This window comes from Thalia democratica, chromosome 2, assembly GCF_965202585.1.
Source record: "Thalia democratica chromosome 2, ktThaDemo2.hap1.1, whole genome shotgun sequence".
In the NCBI taxonomy this organism is placed as follows: Eukaryota; Metazoa; Chordata; class Thaliacea; order Salpida; family Salpidae; genus Thalia; species Thalia democratica.
This window is the reverse complement of record NC_139166.1, coordinates 74903001-74928764: the sequence shown is the minus strand read 5'-3', so window position 1 is coordinate 74928764 and position 25764 is coordinate 74903001. Positions and strand designations below refer to the sequence as shown.

At 25.9% G+C, this 25764-nt stretch overlaps 1 protein-coding gene and 7 non-coding genes across 8 annotated transcripts; 7 read left to right on the top strand and 1 right to left on the bottom strand.

Annotated features, from left to right (window-relative positions):
* The first annotated feature begins 4500 nt into the window (after positions 1-4500).
* Positions 4501-4583, top strand: Trnal-cag (transfer RNA leucine (anticodon CAG)). The gene has a single exon. It is a non-coding gene; the product is annotated as a tRNA-Leu (tRNA).
* A 2286-nt stretch (positions 4584-6869) lies between these two features.
* LOC145828943 (osteoclast-stimulating factor 1-like) lies at positions 6870-10404 on the top strand. Its single transcript, XM_082936687.1, has 2 exons — positions 6870-7141; positions 10014-10404. The coding sequence occupies exons 1-2, from the start codon at positions 6882-6884 to the stop codon at positions 10402-10404; spliced, it is 651 nt and encodes a 216-aa protein (XP_082792813.1). The 5' UTR covers positions 6870-6881.
* Positions 10405-12691: 2287 nt separating this feature from the next.
* Positions 12692-12764, top strand: Trnar-ucu (transfer RNA arginine (anticodon UCU)). Its single transcript has one exon. It is a non-coding gene; the product is annotated as a tRNA-Arg (tRNA).
* Positions 12765-18346: 5582 nt separating this feature from the next.
* On the bottom strand, positions 18347-18418 carry Trnap-agg (transfer RNA proline (anticodon AGG)). The gene has a single exon. It is a non-coding gene; the product is annotated as a tRNA-Pro (tRNA).
* A 1582-nt stretch (positions 18419-20000) lies between these two features.
* Trnav-aac (transfer RNA valine (anticodon AAC)) lies at positions 20001-20073 on the top strand. Its single transcript has one exon. It is a non-coding gene; the product is annotated as a tRNA-Val (tRNA).
* Positions 20074-20759: 686 nt separating this feature from the next.
* On the top strand, positions 20760-20832 carry Trnak-uuu (transfer RNA lysine (anticodon UUU)). Its single transcript has one exon. It is a non-coding gene; the product is annotated as a tRNA-Lys (tRNA).
* Positions 20833-22113: 1281 nt separating this feature from the next.
* On the top strand, positions 22114-22195 carry Trnas-gcu (transfer RNA serine (anticodon GCU)). Its single transcript has one exon. It is a non-coding gene; the product is annotated as a tRNA-Ser (tRNA).
* A 2984-nt stretch (positions 22196-25179) lies between these two features.
* On the top strand, positions 25180-25251 carry Trnag-ucc (transfer RNA glycine (anticodon UCC)). The gene has a single exon. It is a non-coding gene; the product is annotated as a tRNA-Gly (tRNA).
* Positions 25252-25764: the final 513 nt, after the last annotated feature.

Sequence of the window (25764 nt, the reverse complement as noted above, 5' to 3'; positions counted from 1 at the left end):
TGTACGTTACCCACCTTAAATCTTAACTTAAACCTGACATTTTAATAATATCTCATATAACAAATTTCGGACATTTAGAAGTTAATACTAAGTAACTTATTTAAGCCACAAAAATACTTAAATTACTTTATAAATAGGCTTTTTTAAAATATATATACCAGAGATTCAAAAACTATAAAAGAACTAACAGTTTATTTTACACTAAATGAAATAAATATTAAAACATTATTTCTGATCTAGTTAAAGGAAGTTTGACCGACTGGTTGGTTATCTCACATGAAAAGTGGTTTCATCAACAGCTTCAGTTAATGCAGTAAATTTACTAATTTCAATGCTAAGATATATTGTAAGCAAGTTAGTTGTAAAGTTAAAAAAATAATTTTTAACTTTTTAAACTATTTGTTTCGTAGTAGAATACCATGAAATAGCATTTGACTTGGAATAATCTTTAGGGAACTAAACCTTAGTTCTAAAATTTTTTTTTCTTTATTTAAATTCAAAAAAACAATCCAATGTTTTACAGTTAATTCTGTGAACAGAAAGTGATCAATTAAAATAAACTTTTAACTAGGTTTAAATTTTGTTTTGTAGTTGTAGCAGTCTTTTTGATGGCTTATTTAATTCTGTTTGAAAAATTTTTTTCTAGATATTAGCCTACAATAATTTAACAGAGGAAAATAGTGAATAACTAAAAGCTAGTGTTGAAGTATTAAAATAAACTAAGTATATTCTAATTGCTAATATATATTGAATTAAGATAAAACAAAAAACAGTTGTATTAATAGTTTAAAACTCCTTTTATTATAATAAACTTTTGAACAATAATAAATCAAGATAGAAAATAAAATTGTGTTTAAGAAACTTTTAAATGAAAAAGTAGAAGTCATTTCAAATACAAACCTCAAATTTATACTCTTTTAAAACCAAAAAATCTTTTTAAAAATAAAAAATTTAATGGTTGTCAAAATATTACAATCAGATAATAGTTTTATAGTGATATAAGTTGTATACATATTAAACTAGTAATAACAAAAACCTGTCAAATAAAGGTCCTTCAAACAAATAATTAATCACTATGCTATAAAAACTTTTAGTGTAATGTAAAACAACGAATATCAACTACAAAATTAACCAGGTCAAAATAAAATTATTAAAATCTTTAAAACATAAACCATTTAATAAATATAGTAGACTTCCGCTTGAGTTCGCACTTTGAAAAAAATCAAAAAGGGGAAAACTCAAAAAATTATTACCATATTTTTTTTTTACAAAATGACAAATTTCAATATGTTATATGCAATGATGTTATGAATAAACATGAAATCCACTAAAACATAAAACAAACTTTCATAAAAAAAAAGATCTGTATAAGCTATTAAAATTTTATATATATTTTGTTTTATTAATATTTAGTCAGTAAAAGACTTTACTTTAGTTAAGTATAATAAAATATAAATTTGCACTTTTTTTTGGGTAAAAAGTGCGAACTCAAGAGGAAGTCTACCGTAAATAATATTTATTAGGCATAATGCAAACCTGTTGTAGAATTAATAGCTTAATAAAGTTGTTATTATAAAAAGACTACTTAAATACAATACAAACCAGGTGAGATAAGAAATACTTCAAAAGATCAAATAAAATTAAAAAACTTTCATAAAATAATGTCTGCTACTGAAGTCTAGTATAATGTGGAGGATGAGGAATATGACTACTTGCAAGTTTTTCTAATCTGATTCTTAATTAGTAAAATAGAGCCTTAAGTCACCTCCTTTTTAAATATCTAGATTAGACTTTTTGCTCAAGATGTTGATAACTGAACTGAAAGCTTTCTCAACAACATAGCTAGAAGGAAAAGCTATAAACAACAATCTAAATTCCTCTAAAATGATTGGATACTTTTGCCTTAGTTTTTGTTGATTCCAAAAGCTTTCATATCGTTCTTTGGAAGAATTTACTTTAAGTTCAAGGTCAGTTTGTAAGTCTGAGAAGGTTTCCTGTAAGTCGTTTACTTCAAAAGTATTTGCCTCGAAGGGATCCATACTTTTATCTATATGATAGCTTTTTTGTGTCAAATCTAAATTTTACTACTTAGTATGTTAAAATTGTTAAAAATTCCAGATTTTTTCCAGGTTTCTTTTTTGCTTAAATTGTCAAATTCTAGGTTTTTCCAGGTTTCTAGGTAAATTGGCAACCCTGTATAGTTTTATTTCTTAGTCTAACTTAGTGACTTTTCAAAAAGCAACTGGAAATATCAAGAGGTTATAGATAGTAATAAATAACATAGATTTTTACAAACCATTTATAACCCCAAATAACATATATGTCAGGTTATAAAATAGTGAGAGGGATTCCAATCTTCTATGATATATGTAGTTGTTAAATATGGAAATATATAAATGAAAATATAGTATTTACTTGAAAGTAGGAGTCATAAGCACTAGATTTTTTTTCTTTTTTCTTTCATAATTAAAATAAACTTTTTTGTTTAAGTTTATCTCAGGGTCAAATAATTAATAGCAAGCTAAAATAGTTAAATAGCAAGAAAAAAAGTAAAAATCTCATAACAACCCAAAATTTTAAAATCGCCCCCTTTTCGCCCCCTTACTAGTTATCGCCCACCCTTTCGCCCCCTTACTAATTATCGCCCCCCAAAATACTAAAATCGCCCCCAGGGGGGCGATATCGCCCACTTTGGGAAACCCTGCACTAGACACTACTTCTTAATGGTATGAGTATTTTTTTTATTGTGTAATATATATATATATATATATATATAATGTTCAATTCTTACGTCATATTGTTGTTGTTTTTTTGTAAACTTTTGCATCTTTGTTTACCAAAGTGCTTTTTATTTAAAATTTGAACTGTTGAACTGGCTGAAGATTAGAGACAATTTTGTTTTTATGAAACACATGTTCCAGCATTTTTAAAATCGTCATTTCAATAAATTATTTAAAAGCCCTTCAAGTGGGCTCAGTAGAAGGTGTTCAAGTTTGAACATTAACCTTATTTTATTTATATAAAAGTTTATTTCAAGATGTAAAACTCTAAGGACTCGAGTTTCGTGCCTATGCACTCATCAGCTTCAAAACAAGTTTAAAATAAAGCACAAAACAAAACACACAAATGAAAGTTAAATTAATTTAGCATAAAACGGCTTGTGCAAAAATTAATTTACCAATTGACAAAAAACTGGCAAAAATTCATAAAACTTCAGTGAGTAAATATATACTACGACAGATAATTGAAAGAGATAAAGATAAAATTAAGGTACGAATTGAAATTTAGATTATTTTAAGATGAAATTAAAACTTTTAAACTTTAAAAGCGTTTTTTTTATATGTCTACAAGACGATACAAACTTGCTTCTTTTATTTAGGCGTTTCTTGTCTTTCAGTGCATATACAACGGCTGTTGCTTCTTCAAAACAATGAAAATTCACTACTCTTTTTTAAGCAAACCTCTTGTATAACGTTTAAACAACAAATATGTTTTCGTTATATGAAACAATTGTACTATTTTAATTTAATTTAAAAATTTAAAAATAATATTCTAAATTCCTTCAAACCGAGCTTATTGAAGATTGATTGAGTTAAACAAACATAGTTATATATAATTTATTAGAAAAAAAAACATTCGAAAAAAAAACAGTACACATGTTTAGAAAACGCTTTACATTCAATATTTAGGTGTTTAAAAATAAAATAAGTCAAATGTACATAGAATTAGTTTATAAGTTACAAAAATAAGCAAATAACATTTTGTCGTAGTTATGAAATTTTGCACAAGATGCATATAAGTGCAAAAATTTAATTTTGTTGGAAACAAATAACTAAAGTTACAAAACCACAAAATTCCAAGTTTCAAAATTTATTAAACTTTAAGATAAGATTATAATGGTCTTTCCTTTTTATGTAATTAACTTATGTTATCTACTTTCGAATTATTTCGAATTCAAATAGCTGAAAATAATATGCAAAAGCATATATAAAACAATTGTAATTTTTTTGGAATGGTACATTTTATAATAAACTATTTATAAGTCCAAAAATAAGCTTAGCGAAAATTCTTTTATATATAAATATACAATTATATATACCTGCATTTTGCATCTTAGACGTTTCTAACTTTGACTAGGTAATTTAATGACGTAATATTGCTTAAAATTTTAGTTTAACTTAATTTATTTTGCTATTACTTTATTACTTTTTTATCTACCCAAAAATATACATATGTGAATTTAATTCAATGAGCGAGGTTGAACATCATATACAAACTAATTTCGTAAAATTTTGCAAAAGAGAAAACAACTATATTTGACTTTTACTTTTCAGACTGTCAGTAGTCATAAATTATAGCAAAATTCAAAAAAAGCTTAGGAGCTTAAAAAGTTAGTTGTTACGTATATCTCTATTTTATTTGTAATATACTTTTGGACACAGGCAGAAATTGATTTTGATGTATAAGGTTTATATTGTGTATAAAACCACTTTCCCATCTGGCAGGATGGCCGAGTGGTCTAAGGCGCTGCGTTCAGGTCGCAGTCTACATTGTAGGCGCGGGTTCGAATCCCGCTCCTGTCATTGTTTTTATTGTATATAAACTTTTAATTGTTTTATTTAAATTTACTTTTAGTTGTGACATTTAGTTATATTGATAATAGCTTAATATCCATACTTAATAAATATATTTACTAAAAAAATATTACTATTATTAGAAATTTGTGTTATGATTAAAATACTACTATAACTTCTTGGTTCTCTATTTCACACATACTTTAGAAAGAAAAGTAATTTTACTTATAGCACTAAAACCCGTGAAAAAATTTGAAGTTATATCTTTATGATTTTTTGTAATTTGTTTATTCCAGTACTTTATATTTGAGTAACTACTTTTAATTTAAATAGCCGATGATTGTAGCAAAAAGCTACATAAAACAGTTGTTGTTTTATTTTCAGTTTTGCATTTTAATTAAATATGTAAAAGCCGGATCAGTGAAGATTGATTTGGTTGAATAATATTTGTTATTATCCTTATATATTGTATTACTTTATATAATTTTTCAAGAAAATGCGATTTTAAAAATTCCAGAACATATGTTTCATAAAAACACAAAAAAAATGTCTTTAGTCTTCAGCTGGTTCAACTTAAAATAGATAATTAAACAATTTGTTTTTGTCTTTATAAAACATATGTTCTGAAGTTTTTAAAATTGCATTTTCTTAATAAGTTATATATGTATATATAGAAAATAAAGTAATTATTTAATTTTTATCACTTTCTACAGAGCCAACTTTAAGGGCTTTTAAATAATTTAATAGGAAAATGCGATTTTAAAAATTTCAGAACATATATTTAATAAAGACAAAAAAAGGTTGTCTTAATCTTCAGCTGATTCTACTTAAAAAAGCGTATTGGTAAACAGAGATGCAAAAGTTATTTTCATAAATATAGTTTTATTTTCACTTCTATTTTTATTTTAGTTCATCGCTCTGTACTTTTTTTACAAATTGTTTTTTGTATATGATGAGCAATATAAAATATCTAATACATTAACTTTTCTTGTTTAACTTCATTTTTATTACATCGTTTTAATGCAGAGCAGCTCTTCAGATACAAAATAAATCTGTAAAACAATATAAAGAGCGATAAAGTAAAATAAAAATAGAAGTAAAATTAAAACTATAAAAATTAAATTTATCGAGTAACCTTAAAGAAAACTCTCTTAAATCTATATGTATGTATAATAAATAAAAAAGTTAAAAAGAGAGGATATGAAATATTTTAATACTGAAGATTGATACAACTAAGTTTTTACTTAAAGCTGTAATATTACTTGTCAAATGTATTGAAATTTGATCTAACTATGACCTGTTAAAGTTTGATATATTGATAACGCGTTGTAGCACTGAAAAATATGAAATATCTAATTCATGCGCTTATTATAAATACATATACTCTAATATAAGATGTCAAGCGACCTGCCTTGGGCCCAATGGATTAGGCGTCCGGCTACGAACCGGATGATTGTGGGCTCGAGTCCCATCGTGGTCATTTTTGTTTTAGTTTCTAAACTTTGAGAGTTGACCTTAAAAGTTAAATTTTTAAATGCAATCATTTATAATAAATAATAAAGAAAATCTTTTTATGTACATTTTTATTTAACAGCAAGTAACTAAAAAACAAAATTATTGTCTGATAAACCAAATAAAGCGAAATAGTAACATTTAAAGCTTACTTTGCAGGGACAAATAGCATGTAATTCTACAACACCTAATAACAAAATTCTTTCTTATGTTTTTAAGAAATTTTATGTTTATCACTACTGGTTAAGGAGACCTGTGAATGTTTTTTTTTTTGAACAAAAATGTTCAATTCTAATTAAAAAAAAAATTACAGTAGATTGTGTTAAGTTAAATTTGTAAAAGAAGCACTTTTTAAACTGCTGGAATTGATTCGTCGTAATTATGTACTTTAAATAAATAAAGATAAGTTTAATTAAAAATTACATATAAAGTTTTTTTTTCGCTGACTCAGTTTTTTTCAGTATTTTTGAGCTTAGACTAACCTTTATGTATACTAGCCATACAAGTTTATAAGTAAACAAAATTTTCTAGTAAAACTTAACTTAGTGGTTATGTTTTCAATGATAAAACTATTATTTTCATGACAAACTTTTTTTTCTTATTTCTAGTTTCTAATTTTCTTTATTTTAGAAGGTTCAAACTAAATAGAAAAACTTTTAAATTGTAAAGCTATTGACTTTAACTAAAACTAGTAACTTTAAAAACTAAAAGTGTCAGCATTTATAAAGTAAAAAAAACAAACGAAAACAATTTTACAGACACATTTATCATTACAACCAGCAAGCAAACCAAATAATGTCGGCGAGAAAACCACCACCGAAGCTGGCCCCCAAACCGGGCATGGTCAAGGTGTACAAGGCGCTGTACTCGTACCAGGCCCAGCAGCACGACGAGCTGTCGTTCGACGAGGACGAGCGAGTGTTCGTCGTGGACCAATCGGAAGACGACTGGTGGCGGGCCACGGTGAAAGGGAAGACCGGGCTGGTGCCCAGCAACTATTTTGCGGAAGACATCAACTCAACTGTGACCCTGCCAATGCACGAAGCTGCTAAAAGGTTTTTAAATATTTGAATATTTCCCTTATAATAATGACATTTTCATATTTCAAAAAAGAAAATTAAATTATATTCTAACAATTTTCATTGAGCATTAAATTATTTGGCTAAAACATGTTTAAATAGTTTAAAATTTCAGAAAATTTATAACTTGAAACTCCAAGTTATTTTCATTTTTTATTTGTTATATTATTTAATAAATATTATGTGCTTGAAAATAGTTTGATATTTCAACAAGTTTTCATAGCTCATTTTTTTAACATGAAAACTTTTATTTGAAAAGTGTCAAAGTCTCATACTTTTTACTGCTTTGTGGTTTTATTGCTTAGTTTATATGTTAACTTTTTTTTTAGTTAATGTATTTTATGATACTTTTACTGCCAAGTATTGTATCATAAAATAATCATTAAAAACAGCCGCAAAAAACATTAATAAACTAAAATATAAGAATAATTCCAATAAAAACTGTATTTTAATTTTTAATTTAACTTATTCTTATTTTAGTTTTCACATGATGTAAAAAAACTAAAATACTTATTATTAATAGATTTTTCATTTTGTTTTAAATGTTATTATACGAAGCTTTTCAAAATATACTATATAAGTTTCATTCTCAAGTAATAAATAATAAGTGAAATTTGAAAAAAATTTTTAGTTATTGAACAGCTTAAAAAATAACTTTAAATTATGACGTGTGAATAAATTCAAATAAATACATAATTTAGAGATTTAGCAAGTAAAACTAAAGTAAAGGTATGTTTATTGATAGGTTGTTAATAATTTTGTCCTTCCATTTAGTAATATTTGCGTATTTAAATTAGGTCGCTCTTACTCAATCAATATTGATTCCAGGCTTTAGAGCTCGCTTGTTTACATCATTTCAAAACTTTAAAGTTTTAAACTATGTTAGAGTTTTGACAGGTTGTGCAATTAAAAAGATGTTCACAATCAAGTAGCGCAATATTTGAACATCGTTTTAATTGCACACCCTGTCAAAACTCTGACATTGTTCAAAACTTTAAAGTTTTGAAACGATGTAAACAAAGCGAACTCTACAGCCTGGAATCATCATTGTGCATCATAAATAAACTTTTCTGTTGTGTCACGAAAATCGATTTTGTCATTAAAGGTTGGGTTAATTTTGTTACTTGTTGAAATTTTTTATATTGATTGAGGAAGAGCAACCTAATTTAAATACGCAAATAGCATTAAATGGAAAAGCAAAAATAGTAACAATCATTAAATAAACATACCTTTACTTTAGTTTTACTTGCTAAATCTCTAAATTTTGTATTTATTTGAATTTATTCATACGTCATAAATTAAAGTTAATTTTTAAGCTGTTTACTAGCTTTTCATTTATTATTTATCACTTGAGAATGAAACTCGTATAGCTTTGAAAAGCTTTGTGTAATAAATTATAAAACAAAATGAAAAATCTATTAATAATAAGTTGCAAATGGTATATAAATACGTTCAAAAACGTTCCTATTATAGTATAATAAACACAGTTTTATGATTTTGTTTGAACCATAACTATTTTTTAGTCGTTAGTATCAAAATTACTCTAATAAAAAATGTAATAAATCTTAGATAATCAAACAGTTCACATAGCACATAAAAATAAGCCGTTAAAATAGTGTTATTTTTGTATTAAGCATATACTAAATAGTTAAAAGTAAGCATTTTAATTTAAATATAAAGTATGACATGTTATACCAGTGGTCGTCAAGGTGTACACTGGTGCACACTAGTGTACTTAAAACTTTTTTTGGGTTTAACGAAATTTTTAGGGTACACGAAACTCATTTAGGGGTGCACGAAATTTTGAGATTACAAAAAAAAACATATAGTTAGATCAAATATGTAGTTAATAGCTAATAAAGTATTTAAAGAATACTAGACTAGGGATTTTGTAGTATTTACGAAGAAGTGTTCAATTAATAACTATGTAAGACAAAGCCATTTATTTAAAATATCATTGTAAAAATAAGGTAAAACAAATAAAGAGGTCAATTTTCAAGTTTCAGCTTCAGTTGTTAAATGGTTGCATGTAATTACAAACTGATTTATGAATTTTAAGGAGAAATGCACTAATAAAAGTGTTTACGTAGTCCCACCACTAGCGGCGCTTATTAAAACTAGATTTTGGGGTGCACCGATTTTTTTTTTGCAGCTTGGCGTACACAAAACTTGATTAGCTTGACGACTACTGTGTTAGACATATTTAAAAAATTACTTTTCATATTTAATTTATTCTGCTTTTTGATTATAAACTAATACAATTTGTAAATAGCTTACAGTTTAAGGATTAATTTAAAAACACATATGTAAAGCCAATTAAATAGTTTTCATTTATTTTATAAGTTTATTAAAATGAGTATTTTTTTAAACAGTAGAAGTTATGTTTGTTTTAAACTTGGTACAATATTACAATCGACTTTTTTTTTACTAAGATTTAGAGCTTAAAAAACAAAGTCTAGTTTTAGTGTAAGTTTTCATAGTTTAAAACCAATATTATTTTTTAGCAAGTTTAGGATACGATTGATTATGAAAATTATGTGTTTACTTCATTGATAAGTAGTTAAGTAGGTGGGCTTAAAGCAACGTAATGTAAAACATAATTAATTTTATCAATGTAATTAAATGTTAGCCTCATTGTAGTATAATAACTTTTTGACTAAAACACTAATTTGAAAATTAAAAGTTCTGTTTCAATTAGTGAGCATTAATAACAATAATATACCTAACTGAAAGCTTTAGCAGAGAAACTCGTAGAAATCAAATAAACTGTTGAATATCACGGATGTTATTATGTTAATCATTTTATGGATACTTCTACAAGAAAACAAAAACACTTTTCTCAAAACAGGGGAAACATTTCGTTCCTGGAGGAGTGCCTATTGACCAAAATCCCCGTCAACCAGCCCGACTCGTCCGGCAACACCCCATTGCACTGGGCGTGCAGGGGTGGCCACGTGGAGTGCGCGAGAGCGTTGCTTGGCAACCACCTCACCAACATCGACGCCAAGAACATGTTGGGGGAAACCCCACTTCACGGGGCCGCGTGGAAGGGCCACGACGACATTGTCGAGATGCTGGTTGCTAAGGGGGCGGATACCAACGCGCGTAGCAACGAGAGGAAAACCCCCGTTATGCTGACGAGTGACGCGGGTTGCAAGGCGTGGCTGACCAGGATGGAGAGGAGAAACACGTCTTGGTCCATGAACCAGGACGAAGACTACCTGGACGACTCGGATTAAAGAAAGTGAAATTGTTTCTTAATAATTAAAAATAAAGTTATATAAAATAATTACTAAATTTTAAGAATGTTCTTGTTTCTGTTGTTGCTTTTTTTATAATTTTTATTAAGAAAGTAATAATTTTTTTAATGATAGTGATCGTTTAGTTTTCATCATGCAAAATGTTTTTTTTTGTTTTTCATAACCTAATCTCTCTTATCAAGTTTCAGTACTTTTTTTAACGTTCTTTTTAATATATATTAATTTTTATGTGTTTTAAAATACTTCCACTAGTTGAGTTTTAATTTAATGTCAAAGTATTTGTTAAAAATCATATTTAATCTTGACTAAAACAAGTTTTTTTTTGTAAATAACATTCAGGAACCTGATTTAAACTCCTTCCCTTGCAAAATAATAAAAGTTATTTTTATATAAGTAGTATTAAACTTTGCACTTAACGACTAAATAAAAATATAGGAAAGTTTCAATATGTGTTATAAATTTTATTAATACATTCCTAAAAGAATGTCCAAGTGTTGTGCTTAAAATTAACTTTTGTTTGTTATATTTTACAAATTTTTATATTTTCTATTCAATCTTGTTTTACCAAATATTTTTAATAATCTACAGAATCTTCTACATTCGTTTTTGTGTATTTTTACTGTAAAATAATTAAATAAAAAAAAATGGTTTTATTGCCGACTAAATCATTTAATACTTATTTAGTTGTTTATTAGTAAATTGCTAGTAAGTAATCTATGAACTATCGATAATCAACAATTCTTATTAAAATAAACATAGAAGCATGTTTTTATAACAAGTTTTAAGAAACCAATGGTTTGAATATTACAATAATGGAAGTATAAAGTTTTTTGTTAAAAACTATATTTTAAATACTCAAATTTAGCTAAGCAGATTTTTAATTTTTTATTTGTTTGTGGTTTTAAAGCGTAATATAAAGTTAAAAATGGAATGAATTATTTAATTTAGTTCTAGAATTTCTAGTGTAAAAGTGTTAAAAATTATATTTTGTCTTTATTTTTTTTGATTTACAACAATCAGTTTATGTCACATTTAGTCTACTGAAGCTTATAGTGCTGCTAATGGAAAAATCAGTAGTTTATTAAATAATTTCGTAGCATACTGATAATTTATTTACAACAAACTAAAGTGTGTTAAAATCAACAAGACCAAGCAAAACTTATGGATACTTGTTTTACAGATTAACATCTAACAAGTTAAAAAAATATATGTTTTTTGATTTAAACAACAGTTTTAAAAGTCTTAGTTTTAAATATACTAGTTCAACTACCTGTTTTTTAACATACTAAAATAAACACTTTCAAACACATGTATTCAACATTAAAGCTTGAAAGTTGAAAATCAAACAGATATTTGTAAACAATTATTGTACTTTGTTTAAAATCACTTCAATTGAGCTTATAAAACTATACTCAATTTGAAAATTATAGAGTTTCAAATAAACGACTTACTAGTGATTTAATTTCATTTGAAGACTACAGTTTCACAGTGGTAACAATACCAGTAATTAATCAGTTACAACAAAATAAAATCATCAAACAAACAAAAAGTTAAAACAAGCTAAAGACTAAAATGGCATAGTGCATGAATTTTGTCTTGTAGGAAATTTTAAAACAGTTATAGCTTATAAAACTTTGTAATCGCTTGTTTATATAAACACTTAGTTTTATGACTGAAAATGTTAATAGTAACAAAATAAGCTAAGTTATATTTAGACTTGATTATAAAGTCTAGTCACCAAATGTTTAGTTTGGTTAGTTTTTTGAATAAAGCTCATATTAATTTAATTTTTTTTGATTTGATAAACTTTCCTTATAATTGTGTTTGCATAAGTTCAAAAACAAAAAAAAATCTCAAAAGAATTTTAGTGTATAAAAAATATTAATTAGTTTGCTAAAAATGTGCTATAGAACTGTTAGAATAAATGACCATCGAATCTAAGATGATAGATTTTATTAGGCTGAACTTGAAATCCACAGCTTTAATGAAATCGCTTTAATACGCTTTAATTAAATTTTAGTATAATATCAGTAAATTCTAATTTATACTGATTTGAGGTTAACACGTTGTTTTTTATCAAAAGCATGTTAATTTATTACATAAAGACACAGTAAAAATTTTCATGCACACTTAGTATCTATATTCATGTACTAACTGTACTCAAACTTTATATATAAGTTTGTTGGTTTAAAAACAGCAAGTTAAACCTTACCCACCATACTAATATCATGAATATATATTACTTAAAAGTAGTATAACAGCAGTCGTCTCCGTAGCGCAATGGATAGCGCGCTGGACTTCTAATCCAGAGGTTCCGGGTTCGAGTCCCGGCGGAGATACGTTTTTATTATTAACACCACTGATGGATATGACAGGTGGTGTCTAATTAGATTTTAAAGTTACTGATCTAATATAGAATTGATAAATAATATTTTATGAGTTCAGATATGTTAGGCTGGTACTAAGATAGTTAACTTTAATGAACGCTATCTTTTAACTTAGTACGCAATTTAGAGTTGTCAAGTTCAGAGAAACTGTATAACAAGTTTGATAAATTAGTCATCTAAGCTAGTTTTAAAGCTAGCACTAATCTAAGGTATTTAAATAAAAATTGAATTGGAGTATTACCATCTAACTAAACAAAATTTTTTAAAGAAAAAACTTTAAGATTAACAAAATAAACATTAAATACAGCTAACTTGGTACCAAGTATCTGGTTTCTTATTACTTCTTTGTTTGTTAAATATCAAGGTAACATTTAAATTGTTCTGGTCAAGATGTTAAAAGGTATCCAAGTGGTGTGCGACTTGATAAGCGAAAGGTTTTTTCGTGCCCCAGGTCTTAGGACCAAACATTTTGAGCGCTTTTACTTTTTGTTCAATAAAAAATAATATATTAGTAAAAAAAAAACTTATAATATAAACACTAAGACTTTGATTATAGCAGAAAAAGTATGAGCTATAGAACAAATATAGTAAAGTTAATCAACTAACCATAATGTTTCTGAGAAAAGTAAAAGCTAATAAAATTAAGTATGAATAAATCTAAATAAAACTTTTGATGGTTTATACATTAGTTTAATTATTAGACATTTAGTTGTATTTTATTTTTATACATTTATATTCACAACTTATTTGTTTACTAGTGTAAAAAGTTTATGTTAATTTTATCGTTTATTTCTTATTTAAAAAGTACTTAATTAAAAGTAACAGCTACTTAGAGCGCAATCAATTCTTTAAACGGTGTTTTGTATCATTTTTGCTTATAGAACAAAGTAAAAACGAAAGTATCATATAACTCTAATTGTATGAACAAAATTTCATTTAAGTCTAAACTCAAGTTATTAAAAATCAATTATAAAACTAAGTTCCTGCATGTGTATATATACTAATATCTTTAACAATGATGACGAAAATTGTAATAACACTACTAAAGATTAAACACCGTTAGATTACAACATAAAGAGCGCATAAAAACTTAAAATATATAAAAATTTATTACAACATAACGGGCTCGTCCGTGATTTAACCCGGGACCTCTCGCACTAAAAGCGAGAATCATACCCCTAGACCAACGAGCCACTTGGTTAATCACAAAACAAGGTGTATATATATCTATATTCTGTTAAGTAACCGCATAGCCATTACGCAGCATAATGAGTTTCAGCTAATTTTACATTAACATATTTTTTGCTTTTGTACTTAAAGTAAATTAGCTAGTTTTGTTTTAACCTTAAAACTGTTTACTTCAAAACGCTTTATTAATACATTCTACTTCTTGTAGTTTTTAAATTAAAATGCTAACTAATAGTCAACCAAATAAACACAGATAACGTTGATTGGAAAACATATATCGAAGTTTTACAACAAAATTGGTGGCAGAGCACTTTAAAATACATTTCAAATTTCAAAACATTATTTTTTAAATACATATAACTTGAGTCATGAATTAATAATTAACAACTTTACCAAGTTTAATTTAACCAATAAATGCATGTTAGCTTAAGCTTGTGTTTTTTTTTTCAAATCTAGTAGAATGTTTCTCAAAACTTTACGTACTAACAGTTCTAAAACTTAATAGTCTTATAATGTTTTACCAACATATCTATTATTATAAGTTTCATATTGTTACTTTTACTCATGACCATACAAAGTTCTTCCAATAAGGGCTTTTAGCTACTAAGTATGAATTAAAACATTAACTTTTAGTTTAAAGGCTCAATTTTGTTACTCTTTATAATCAAACCAGCCAAAATAGCATGTATGTACAAGCTTAATTGTAAATACGTTGAAGCATGTATTTGATATATATTTAAATATTTTATCTACAAAAACTGTACAAGCTTTGTATGCAGTTATTTTATCTTTACAAACTATACAAGCTTCAAATACAATAATTTTACCTTCAAAAACTGAACAGGCTTCATAAACAAATATTTATCTTCAAAAAATGTACAACCTTCATATACAACTATTATTCCTTAAAAAACTGTACAAGCCTTATGTACAACCATTTTTCCTTCAAAAACTGTACAAGCTTCATGTACAACCATTTTTCCTTCAAAAACTGTACAAGCTTTATGTACAACTATTTTTCATTCAAAAACTGTACAAGCTCATATCAAACTATTTTATATTCAAAACTGTACAACATTTATATACTACTATTTTACCTTTAAAAACTCTATATGCAGAATGTACAACTATTTTTTCTTAAAACTCTACAGCTTCGAATAAATATTTTATCTTCAAAAGTTCTTTAAGCAGAATGTATAAATACTTTACCTTTAAAAAATATACCAGCTGGTTTGGTTATACAACTATTTTATTCTTAAAAAAACGGAAAAACTGATTTTTTTATTTTCCAAAATAGTTTAAGTAGAATAAAAAACTATTACTCCTTTAAAGCCATTAAAACTATAAACTATACCTTATAATTAAAGTCTTTTAATTTGATAAACAACAAATTTACCTATGAAAAGTTGTAAAATTGCGACCAAAACTAACTGTTTTACCTTTAAAAATTCAAAAACTGTAAATACAATACTTTTCTTTACATATATACAAGCACAATATATAAACATATTACCTTCAAAAACGGCAAACTTAAATATTTTACTTTCAATAATTGTAAAAGCTACATATATACGTACTTTACGTTAAAACCTGTATAATAATTTAAAACTTTGCTGTTTGTTAGTAACTTATAATACCGATTATGCTAACACATATTTCATATTCATAATTATCATAAGTAAGTATCAAATCGATGAAACTAAGTAGCATCGATAAAACGCACTTACCAGGCAACGAGCAGATAAGATAAAAGCACCTAAAGAAAAATGTGAATATTTAAAAACGCTACGGGAGTTTTACTAGCAGATGGGGGTGTAGCTCAGATGGTAGAGCGCTCGCTTAGCATGCGAGAGGTACCGGGACCGATGCCCGTCACCTCCACATTTTTTTTGCTGTTCTGTTGCAAAATATTCAATTAAAAATTTTATAACGTTTACAAACTAGTTTTAAATAAATATTAGCACAAAAGTTTTACGATTTTCTAGTATTGTAATAAAAATTACATAAAGTGGCACATATTTTAAATGCATGATGAAAATAGTATAATGAATAACTAAATAAATGATGTTTTTACTAAATAACAGTTTCTAAATATAGTATACAGAAAATATCTTATATTTAGAGTTTTATATTATATATATAATAATAAAACAAATTCTTTAAAAGCAAAACAATTTTTTGTTAAATTTCAAGCAAAGCTTTTAAGAAGTGATGTACTTTACACACGTGAAAGTATAGTTATATAAGTTGTTAACATTAATAATTAAAGTTTGTATACACAATTATGTCAACTTGTTTGCTAAAATTACCTATAGGTAAAAGAAGTCAAATGGAGTATTTTTAAAAGTTTTGTTCTTATTTCAAGTGTTAATAAATATAGAAAAATGTCTTTTAGGTTTTGCTCAAATTTGAAGACTGTACTGTTGTATTACTTTAGTTACAAAATATATTTTTAATTAAGGTGATGTATAACATAACAGCTTTTACAGTTATTAACTTTGTTTTTAAGATTTTTGTAGCAAATTTTAAAAATATCGTTAAATAAAGGTTTTCACAAACAAACGCAAAACACATTTAGTTTTCACATATTTTAAGGGTTTGTAACGCTGTGAAGCGATACTTTTACTTCATATAAATTCAAGTTGAATTAAGCAAGCTTTCTTAAAGTATTTTGACTTGCAGTTCATAAGTTTATTAATCCAAAACAGTTGAAGGATCAAGTGGTCTATGGGTATGATTTCCACTTAGGCAGTGCTTAGGCAAATCCCGGACAGAGACACATTTTGTAAATACTAGTTATATTGGTTATTAAGCCAATCTACAACATATTTTTACTACTGAATATTATCTATTTACTTTAGAGACAGTAATTTTAAGCTTAAGTCTTTCTTAACTTTTCTAATTATACTTTTAAGAACTGTTTTTTATAAATTTTTATTACTTAAGGCTTATAATAATATACTTTTTAAATGACAAGATTTTCAAATAATTTTATACAACAGTGCACTTAAATTCTATTATTTTCTGCGAATATTATATATCTGTTTAATTTCTTAATAATATTTTTTTAGATAGTTTTCGAAGTTTTAATAAAAGTTAAACACTTTTGATAAGCTTTTAGCAATTTATGTTTATAGCATTATTTGGATAGAATAAAACCCTAATGTAAAAACATAACAACTTGGACGAATTCATTTTTAAGTTTTAAACAAATTACGAAATTCATGAATGTCGAAACAAAAAAAAACTATAGATTTTTAAGTTTAAGTAAAAACTTACACAACTAGTATAGCTAAAAGTAAGAAAATCGGAATTTAAAGTTGATTGTATACTGTTTTATACATATAAACAAGTCTATAATCATTTTAAATTTAAACTTAAATAACTTTCGTCTTATACCTATACGTCAGTAAAAATAAAGTAAAAATTATTAAGAAATTTGAATTTCAGAAATGATTACAACGTTTTATGACATACAAAAATAAAAAGAGCAAAAAACATGAACGTTTTGATTACTTAAGTTTATGTTTTATATATTTAGCAATATTAATAATCATATAACAAGCTGATGTAGTAATATATAAAACTAAAACTAGTACTTGCTTTGAAAGTTATGCAATAAAAGGTTTTTATTTTAGTAATATTTTAGTTTTAGTTTCAACAGCGCATAGCAGGTAACTTAATGATACGCTACTAAATTAACGCTTAACATAGAAGTAAACAAAAGACAATGCTTTTAAACAAGCGAAATATAGGTTTTAGTATAACAATGCAATTAAAAAACTAAAGTCTTTTGGCAAAAACAAAATAGTGTAAAGTTGACAGTGTAGTACTAATTTGATATATTAAATTTGTAAAAGTTAAAAAATAAACTCCAAAAACAGTTTTATGACTTAGTGTTTTTTTGTAAAAATAGTAATGTTATTTATTTTCCTAATTAAGGTGATTATAATAGTTAAATGCCATGTAAAATGTTATAGTTTACTTTTTAAATAATGAGAAATAGAGAAGCAATTAAAACAAAGGTTAGATAAAGTTTCTATGTTATTTTAAACAATAATAGTTTTGTTTTAGAAGTTAGTAACAACGCTACTTTATACTTGTTTAAAATCTTGGTTATGGTAAAATAAGTTTACCATTAATTATTTAAAGAATATTAGTCATTTTTAAAATACTATATAGCCCAGCAATTTCAACCATTACAAAAACTTTGAGTTTTAGTTTAGGTAGATAATGTTAAATCATAAAAATATTTTATAGTTTTGTATTTCCAATTCTATTTTGAAATTATTTTTAATGAATGATAAATGTGCATAACAGAATTGATTAGAAAAATTAAAAATCAAGGGCCCGTCCGGGATTTGAACCCGGGACCTCCCGCACCCTAAGCGGAAATCATACCCCTAGACCAACGGGCCACTTGATAACTAACAACGAAAGCTAATTATATATTTTAACAACATTGTATGTGATGCATGCGTAGCTCCTTTTTCTTAGTAGCAATGCCTTAGCTTATAAATAGCGTTATACCAAATAATAATACTATATTAAAAGTTTTATAAGCTTTTTGAATTTGTTATGAAATATTGCATACACTTTTGTAGACTAAACTAGCTAGAGTAATAGTATTATGTTTAAGCATGTTTGATGATATACAGTTTTTTGTTAAATTTTTATTAATTACAACCAAATAATTTTATATTTTTACAAAACTTTTATCATAGAAAATTGTTTACTTTTGATAACTTTCTCATTAAGTTAAATAAAATTTTGTAGCTATGTATGGTATTTGATTTTATATGATTATAAAGAAATAATTAATAGTTTTACATAATAATTTTATTCTAACTTCGACAAACACTGAAACTTGTCTATTAAACGTTAATTGGTTTTAACCCTTTTTACAAATTAAACATGAATGTTTTTTAATGAAGTTATTTGTTTTTAGTTTCATAGCATGTAGAGTTTAGAGTAAGTAAAAAATTTAATAATTTAAGAAGTAGTAAGTTTTTATAAATATGAAAGATACTATTTAAATACGTATATATACGCTTGTATCATTTGTTATATATTTCTATGTGTTTTCAGTTTAGAAAACTTACATTTTTATTTTTCTATCTTTCTATCGTTCAATTTGACTATATATCTATACTTTTAACTATGATTTGGTGTTACATATTATGTATTACACATATTATATACACTTTTTATTAGTTTAAGTTTGAAAATTATTTTCAAAATTTGTTCAAAATAGTTAGTGAATGCTAATAAAAAATTTTAATTTGTAGTTAAACTGAATTTAATGGGTGTAATAAATAGTTAATTCTATTATTTAAGTTATTTTTCTAAATATTGTTTATAAAGTATTTAAATTTTTTAATACTTAAAGCTAGTCAAAGACTTCTAAAATCGAAAATATCTTAAATCCGAGATTTTTATTCAAAATATGTTGATGTCATGACTCATGAATTTAACTAATCCGTCAAAAAATTATTTGAATGTAGTGTTCAATAAGTTCGTTTTACTTTTTCTTGTATGCATTGAAAATTAATTCGTAAATGTTAATTATATATTACAAAAGCTCTGTAATTTACATAAAAGTTTTATTCGCATATTCATTTTATAAATTTAATACAATATTCGTCTTAATCTAAATATAAACATTAAGCTTTTATAACCAAATTTTTCAAAATAAATATAAAGTTTAAAGATATTTTAAAAATTGTGCTCATTATGCCTAAAATAGTACAATATAAGTAATCAAATCATATTGCTTACAAAACTAGTTATACTATCTCAAAGAAAGATACAATTTAATTTTGAGCGCATTATATAAATAATCTTCTATATAACTTAAAAATTTAATTTTTTAAACGTGTTCAAAGTTTATAGTTTAATATTATCTCGTATACATACCATGTGTGATAGCAATGCAAATTTAGTCAATTAACCGAGCAACTTGATAGGAAAAAAAACGGGCTATATAATTTAAAACCAAGTGTTTCCATAGTGTAGCGGTTATCACGTTCGCCTAACACGCGAAAGGTCCCCGGTTCGAGCCCGGGCGGAAACAGTTTTTGTTTTTGAACTTTTGTATAAAAATTGACATTTAATTAATTTAATTTTTTTCATAATTTACTGGTGTGCTGAAACAAAATGTTTATTGCTGCTTAAGACAAAATTGTATTGATTTTTTTAAATGCATATCAACTTGCTATGTTGTGTAATATTCAATAAATGTGTTTAAGAACTATAATATTCTAGGAATATAACAGTATTGAGGACACTGAAACAGCTGTAAAAGTTATTTGATTTTATTTGAATAAATACACATGTTTATATGGACTTAGTAAAACAATTTCTTAACATTTTCTTTATAAAACCATATCTTAAATACTTTTTGTGATATAGGTACAATTTTTTATAATGCCACTTTTACCATAATAAAATATTTAAAAAATTTGATAAACAAACTTTATTATTTACTAAATTAAGTAGTTTTAAAATAACTTTTTATTAGGAGAGTATATCAAAAATTTTACAATAAATTAGACAAAGCTAAAACAGATATTTTGAAAGTTGTAGTTATTAAACTTCAAACCTGAATCTTATAGTTTTATAAACATCCAGTTATACGTTCATGTAACCAGAAAAGTTTAATAAAGTTACCATTTAGTTTTATCAATCAAAATTTTGGTAAGTAGAATGCAGTTGTAACAAATGTACTTTATATAACCTGGGTTTCGGTTTTAATTGTGAGCCTGGCTAGCTCAGTCGGTAAAGCGTTGGACTTTTAATCCAACGGTCAGGGGTTCAAGTCCCTTGTCAGGCTCCTTTTAAATGATTATTTTTTGAATTATATTGTTATATTTTTCGTTCAAGTTGAGTTTTATTGTCTATATCATATATTGTTCTTTATTAAAAATATAAAACCTATTTTTTTATTTTTAAACTTAAGCAAGTTTATGAAGGGTAAAAGTAGTTTTGACCAAAATAAGATACAAACAATAAATTATTTAAAACTATGTAAATACATTTTTGTTGTTGTGTATAATAAAAAATATCAATAAAAGAAATGTGAAAACTGCTTAAAACATATTTGTGTATTTTGTTAACTAAAAAATACACGTTTGATTAAAAGTTAACTGCTTTTGTGGTTTTACCTTAAACGGTTTAAAAAATAACTTGTAAAACCTAATAGCTCAATTAGCTTAAAAATGTTAAACTATAATCTTGTAAAAATTAACTTAAAGTATACTTAAACTTTTCAGCGAATCAAATCAAGTTTTGTTTACATGCAAAGATAAAATCTATATTATATAATATTTACAATTTATTTAATAATACTTTCAATGGCTTAAATATTTTTCTCGAATTTAAGAATTTCTTAATTTGATGAAAACATCAAAGAAGAGAAAGTTTTTATGATTAAAATACAAAAAACTCAAACTTTTAATTAGATAATACAATAAAATTTGTTTGCTTTTTAAGTCGCCTAAATTATTTAATCGTTGGTTTAAATCTAAATAAGCTGCTTTATTACAATACTGATAGTTTTTTTTTTGAATAACTGTATCATTTATCTCATTACTTTAACAAAAAGTCAGATACTTTTTGTTACGTGTAAACACTTAAACTCAATGATTTAATAATAACAAATTAAATTGCTTCACAAAAGTACAATTAAGCAAAAAAGTTATAGACAGTTTATATACAATCAAAATTTAATATAATAAACTTTTCATTTAGTTTTACGAGTACCTCTTTTTTATGACGTAGTAATTATTTTTAAACAAAATTTGATAAATTGTGGAAATTAGAGGAAATATATTTAACTTACTAACGGAATTGTACTATAGTCACTAACTGGCTTTATTTAGCACAAATGCTAAGTTAGACTAGCTATATGTTTAGCAGCTTAAACAACTAAATATAGTGGTGAATTTATATTTTCGGAACACACAAAACTGATATAAAGTTTTTTAAACCATGAAAAAAAAGCCTAGTCAAAAAGTATAAACTTTATTGAAGTAATCATTTCTTTGTTAGATACAAATAGAGATAATTGTAACTTAACAGTTATAAATAAGCTTAATTTGGAAGTTGTTCGTCAGACGGGGTGGCCGAGTGGTTAAGGCGATGGACTGCTAATCCATTGTGCTCTGCACGCGTGGGTTCGAATCCCATCTCCGTCGTTCTTTTTATTACCTCCGTTTGATATGTGTTAATTTAGCGGTTGCTTTACAGGTTGCTATACAGATTTAACGGTTGCGTTACAATTAAAGTTCAAAAAATTTAAACATTTGAAAAAAAAACATTTAAGAGACCATATCTATAAAAAGAAAATATTATTGAAAAACAAGTGGCATGCTAAATCGTGGGGAAGGTTTTCTATTTGGTAGCTTTGCTACATCCAGACCAGAAAGGGGTTTATAGTTAGGGTCCATGTTAGGTAAAATTTAGACTAAGATTATTTAGTCTAATAAATAGATTCAATGCAAGATATAGAATTTATTAAGCTTTAAATTCAATAAACAAATACAAATCTACAAAATTTACAAATTAGTGAATTAAAAAAAAAACAGTTTAGCAAGATTTAACAAGATTGTATAAGTTAGCAAATAAGTAAAATATAAAAACATAGCAATGTAATAGTATAAGTCCCTAATGAAATTGTACAAATAGACAGTTAAAAATGTTATTTTATTTTGAACTGGTAGCTAACTGGTGAGTTGAATTTCAACTGTTCAAAATCAAATATAAAGTTTTTGTCCAAACAAGTAAAAATGCAAAATCAAAATCCTAAATCCAAAAAAATTGTGTCCAAAAATTTAACAATTCCAAATAAGCTGTAAGTGTAATGATACCAACACTCAAATCCAAATAAAAAACTGTGACCCAACAACACAGAAAGTGGCTGCAAGCCAGTAATAAAAAATGTGTGAACGTGTTATTATTGCATTAACAATCAACTTTTTTGCATAAGAATAAGTGATTTTCCAATTAGCAATGTGCTGGTTATGATTGGCTGTAAAGCTTCATTTCGATATTCACTTAAAAGTAAAACTTAATATCAGGGATGCATTACAAATGCATTACAACCGACTCAGCAAATATGCAAATTATTTGCTTGATTTTCAAGCAATTCAAAAAAGTAGTGGAAATCTGGAAACCAAATATTTTTAGTCATCTTGTTTGCTTAAGCGAACATATTTTCTTTGTGACGTAATTATACGTTAGATTTGTTGTTTATAATCTCACATTTTTTTCGACAGTCGTGTGGTAGAGTGGCCGAGTGGTCTAAGGTGCTGGATTTAGGCTCCAGTCATTTCGATGGCGCGGGTTCGAATTTGTCTCTGCCACTTTTTTAAATTAAGAACTCATTTTTACTAAAAAGTTGATTAACTATGAGTTATAACATCAGTTAGTATAACTTAATCAAATTATTTAATAAATTTTATTAGTCAAATTTGACTTTGAATTGAAGTCAACAATGTATGTTATGTACATTTACAAAAGGTATCAAATTGAATAAATATGGTTTGTGCAGATTTGAATTATAGATATAATTCAATTTTTATACTGTGTTATGTTATATATTGGTATGGGCGTTAAATTTCACATTAAACAATTAAACAATTAAAACTTGTTATACTAAAATGCTATTCTGAGTACTTAGAAATAATTATTGTGACATTAGTCCTTATTACATTTAACTTCAAGCTAGTTTGTTCAAAAAACAACTTTCTTATTGTTCAATTAAGCATAAGACATAAGCATCTATGATTTCTATTTCAAATTGTTTTAACAATTGTAGTTACACATTTTTTAAACTTTATAATAACAACAATAACTATGAATACGTTAAAAAGTTGATTGATAAAAATCAGCTGTATAATATTTTTCGTGGTTTATTATAGAAAAATTATACCTAAATCTCCGAAGTAAAACTTTAACCGTAAACTATTTCTATTATCTTTATGTTTCGGTAAGTGCAATAAGAACTGATTTTATTTTACTATAAATTTACTTAAACTCACTCTAAAAAAAGTTTAAATAGATTTTAACGTTGTTTAATAACTCATTTTCATTTAGTTACAAACACTGATTTTTTTTAGTTTTTAATATTATACTTTCAAAAGCAAAAACAAACTGTGTTATTCTGTCCATAAATACGAACTCAAAACGTTTTAAAAACATTTTAAAGCCTTTTCAAGTTTTTAGTCATGTATAATTTTAAAAATTGCAAGCTTTAATAAAAAAAACACTCACTTTGTGTATAGATTTACTTTTTTGAATAATCTTGAACTAAAAGTTAAAGTTTTAAATTTTTAAAAATAATCATTGGCTTAACTTTTAAAGTTTTACACTAAATAATTAGAAAATCATGTAACTAAACAGACATATTCAATTAATTGAAAGACTTTTTAAACTTTAAATTATGTTAAAGTTGAATAGTTAGTATAACTTTTAATCAACTGATTACTAAGTTATAAAAAATATAATTTTAAATATGTTTAACTTTGAACCAATAAACGTTTTTTGGTTTAACTTCTAGTACAAGCTTTATTTAACTTTAGTTATCTAGTTTTATATACTTTCAATATAGTTTTGTCGTAATATAGTTTTCACTAAGACTCACGACTTTAATCAGTGATTAAACTTTAACAAATAACTATAACTAGCTAGGCAGAATTTTTTTTCATGTATATTAGTTCGTTTTTACAGTTTGAATAATTGTTTAGAAGTACTTAGGTTCATTTTCTTAGTCATCATTTAATCAAACAAAGTAAAAGATAAAGCTATCAATTTAATATAATCATAAAATTAATATTTTTTAATCAAACGTGAGAACATATATCAATAAACATAAAAGCAATTACCAAGTAAAGTGCACGATTTGAAATGAACAGCTTTTGCAAATAAGCATCAAGTTTACTGCCATAAGCGCTTAACCACGTGAGAATTTACCGCTTAAGTGAGCAGATAAACTGTATACAATACAGCTAGCGAGCAAAACGCGTTAAAAATTTGCAGCGCAATATTATAGCACATTCTGTCGAGCTAAAGGCAAAAAGTTTAACGCTTGAATGCACATATGGTAGCATTCGATTGCGCTACTTAGCTAGCTACAATAACATTTGAGTTTATAACCAGTAAATACCAGAACCTATCATAAGCGTCGATGGTGTAACGGTTAGCATTGGTGCCTTCCAAGCACTAGTTCCGGGTTCGACTCCCGGTCGACGCATTTTATGGTTTTTGATAGAGTTTTTTTTGTTGAGTTATAAAGAGCTTCTTTTGTAATTGTCATTCTAACATATTTTTCTAAACTTTTATAAGCATTAATGTCATATTGTACGTTTAATTTTTGTAAATATTTAGAGCTAATACAAGCTTCAAACTGTGTTAACAGCTTAAAATTTTATTTACACTTTGTAGTGAATTTTTCGATAAATCTCTACGACCTTAAACCTCATTGACCTTATTGCATTAGGTCAATTGTTTTTAAAAAATTGTCGAAAAACTGTATTCAGAATAAAAGGAAGTGCATAAAAAACCTTGGTGGTATTGACCAAAACTAAAAAAAATACAAATAATTTTTGCCAAAAACTTCCTCCCCACAATAAGGTGAGATTGCCCCTACAATTAATTGTAGTATGTAGCCCCAATTAAATTCGCTCCCCCTCGTGTTTGAACCCACAACTTTTCGGCTACAAATAATCCAACTCCGTGTCCGACGTCCCAACGCCTCGACCCACAC

Bases quoted from the DNA above. Each gene is read 5' to 3' on its own strand.
- LOC145828943 (XM_082936687.1), top strand. From the start codon at position 6,882: ATGTCGGCGAGAAAACCACCACCGAAGCTGGCCCCCAAACCGGGCATG. The intron at 7,142-10,013 runs GTTTTTAAATAT...TTCTCAAAACAG, and splicing joins ATGCACGAAGCTGCTAAAAG to GGGAAACATTTCGTTCCTGG.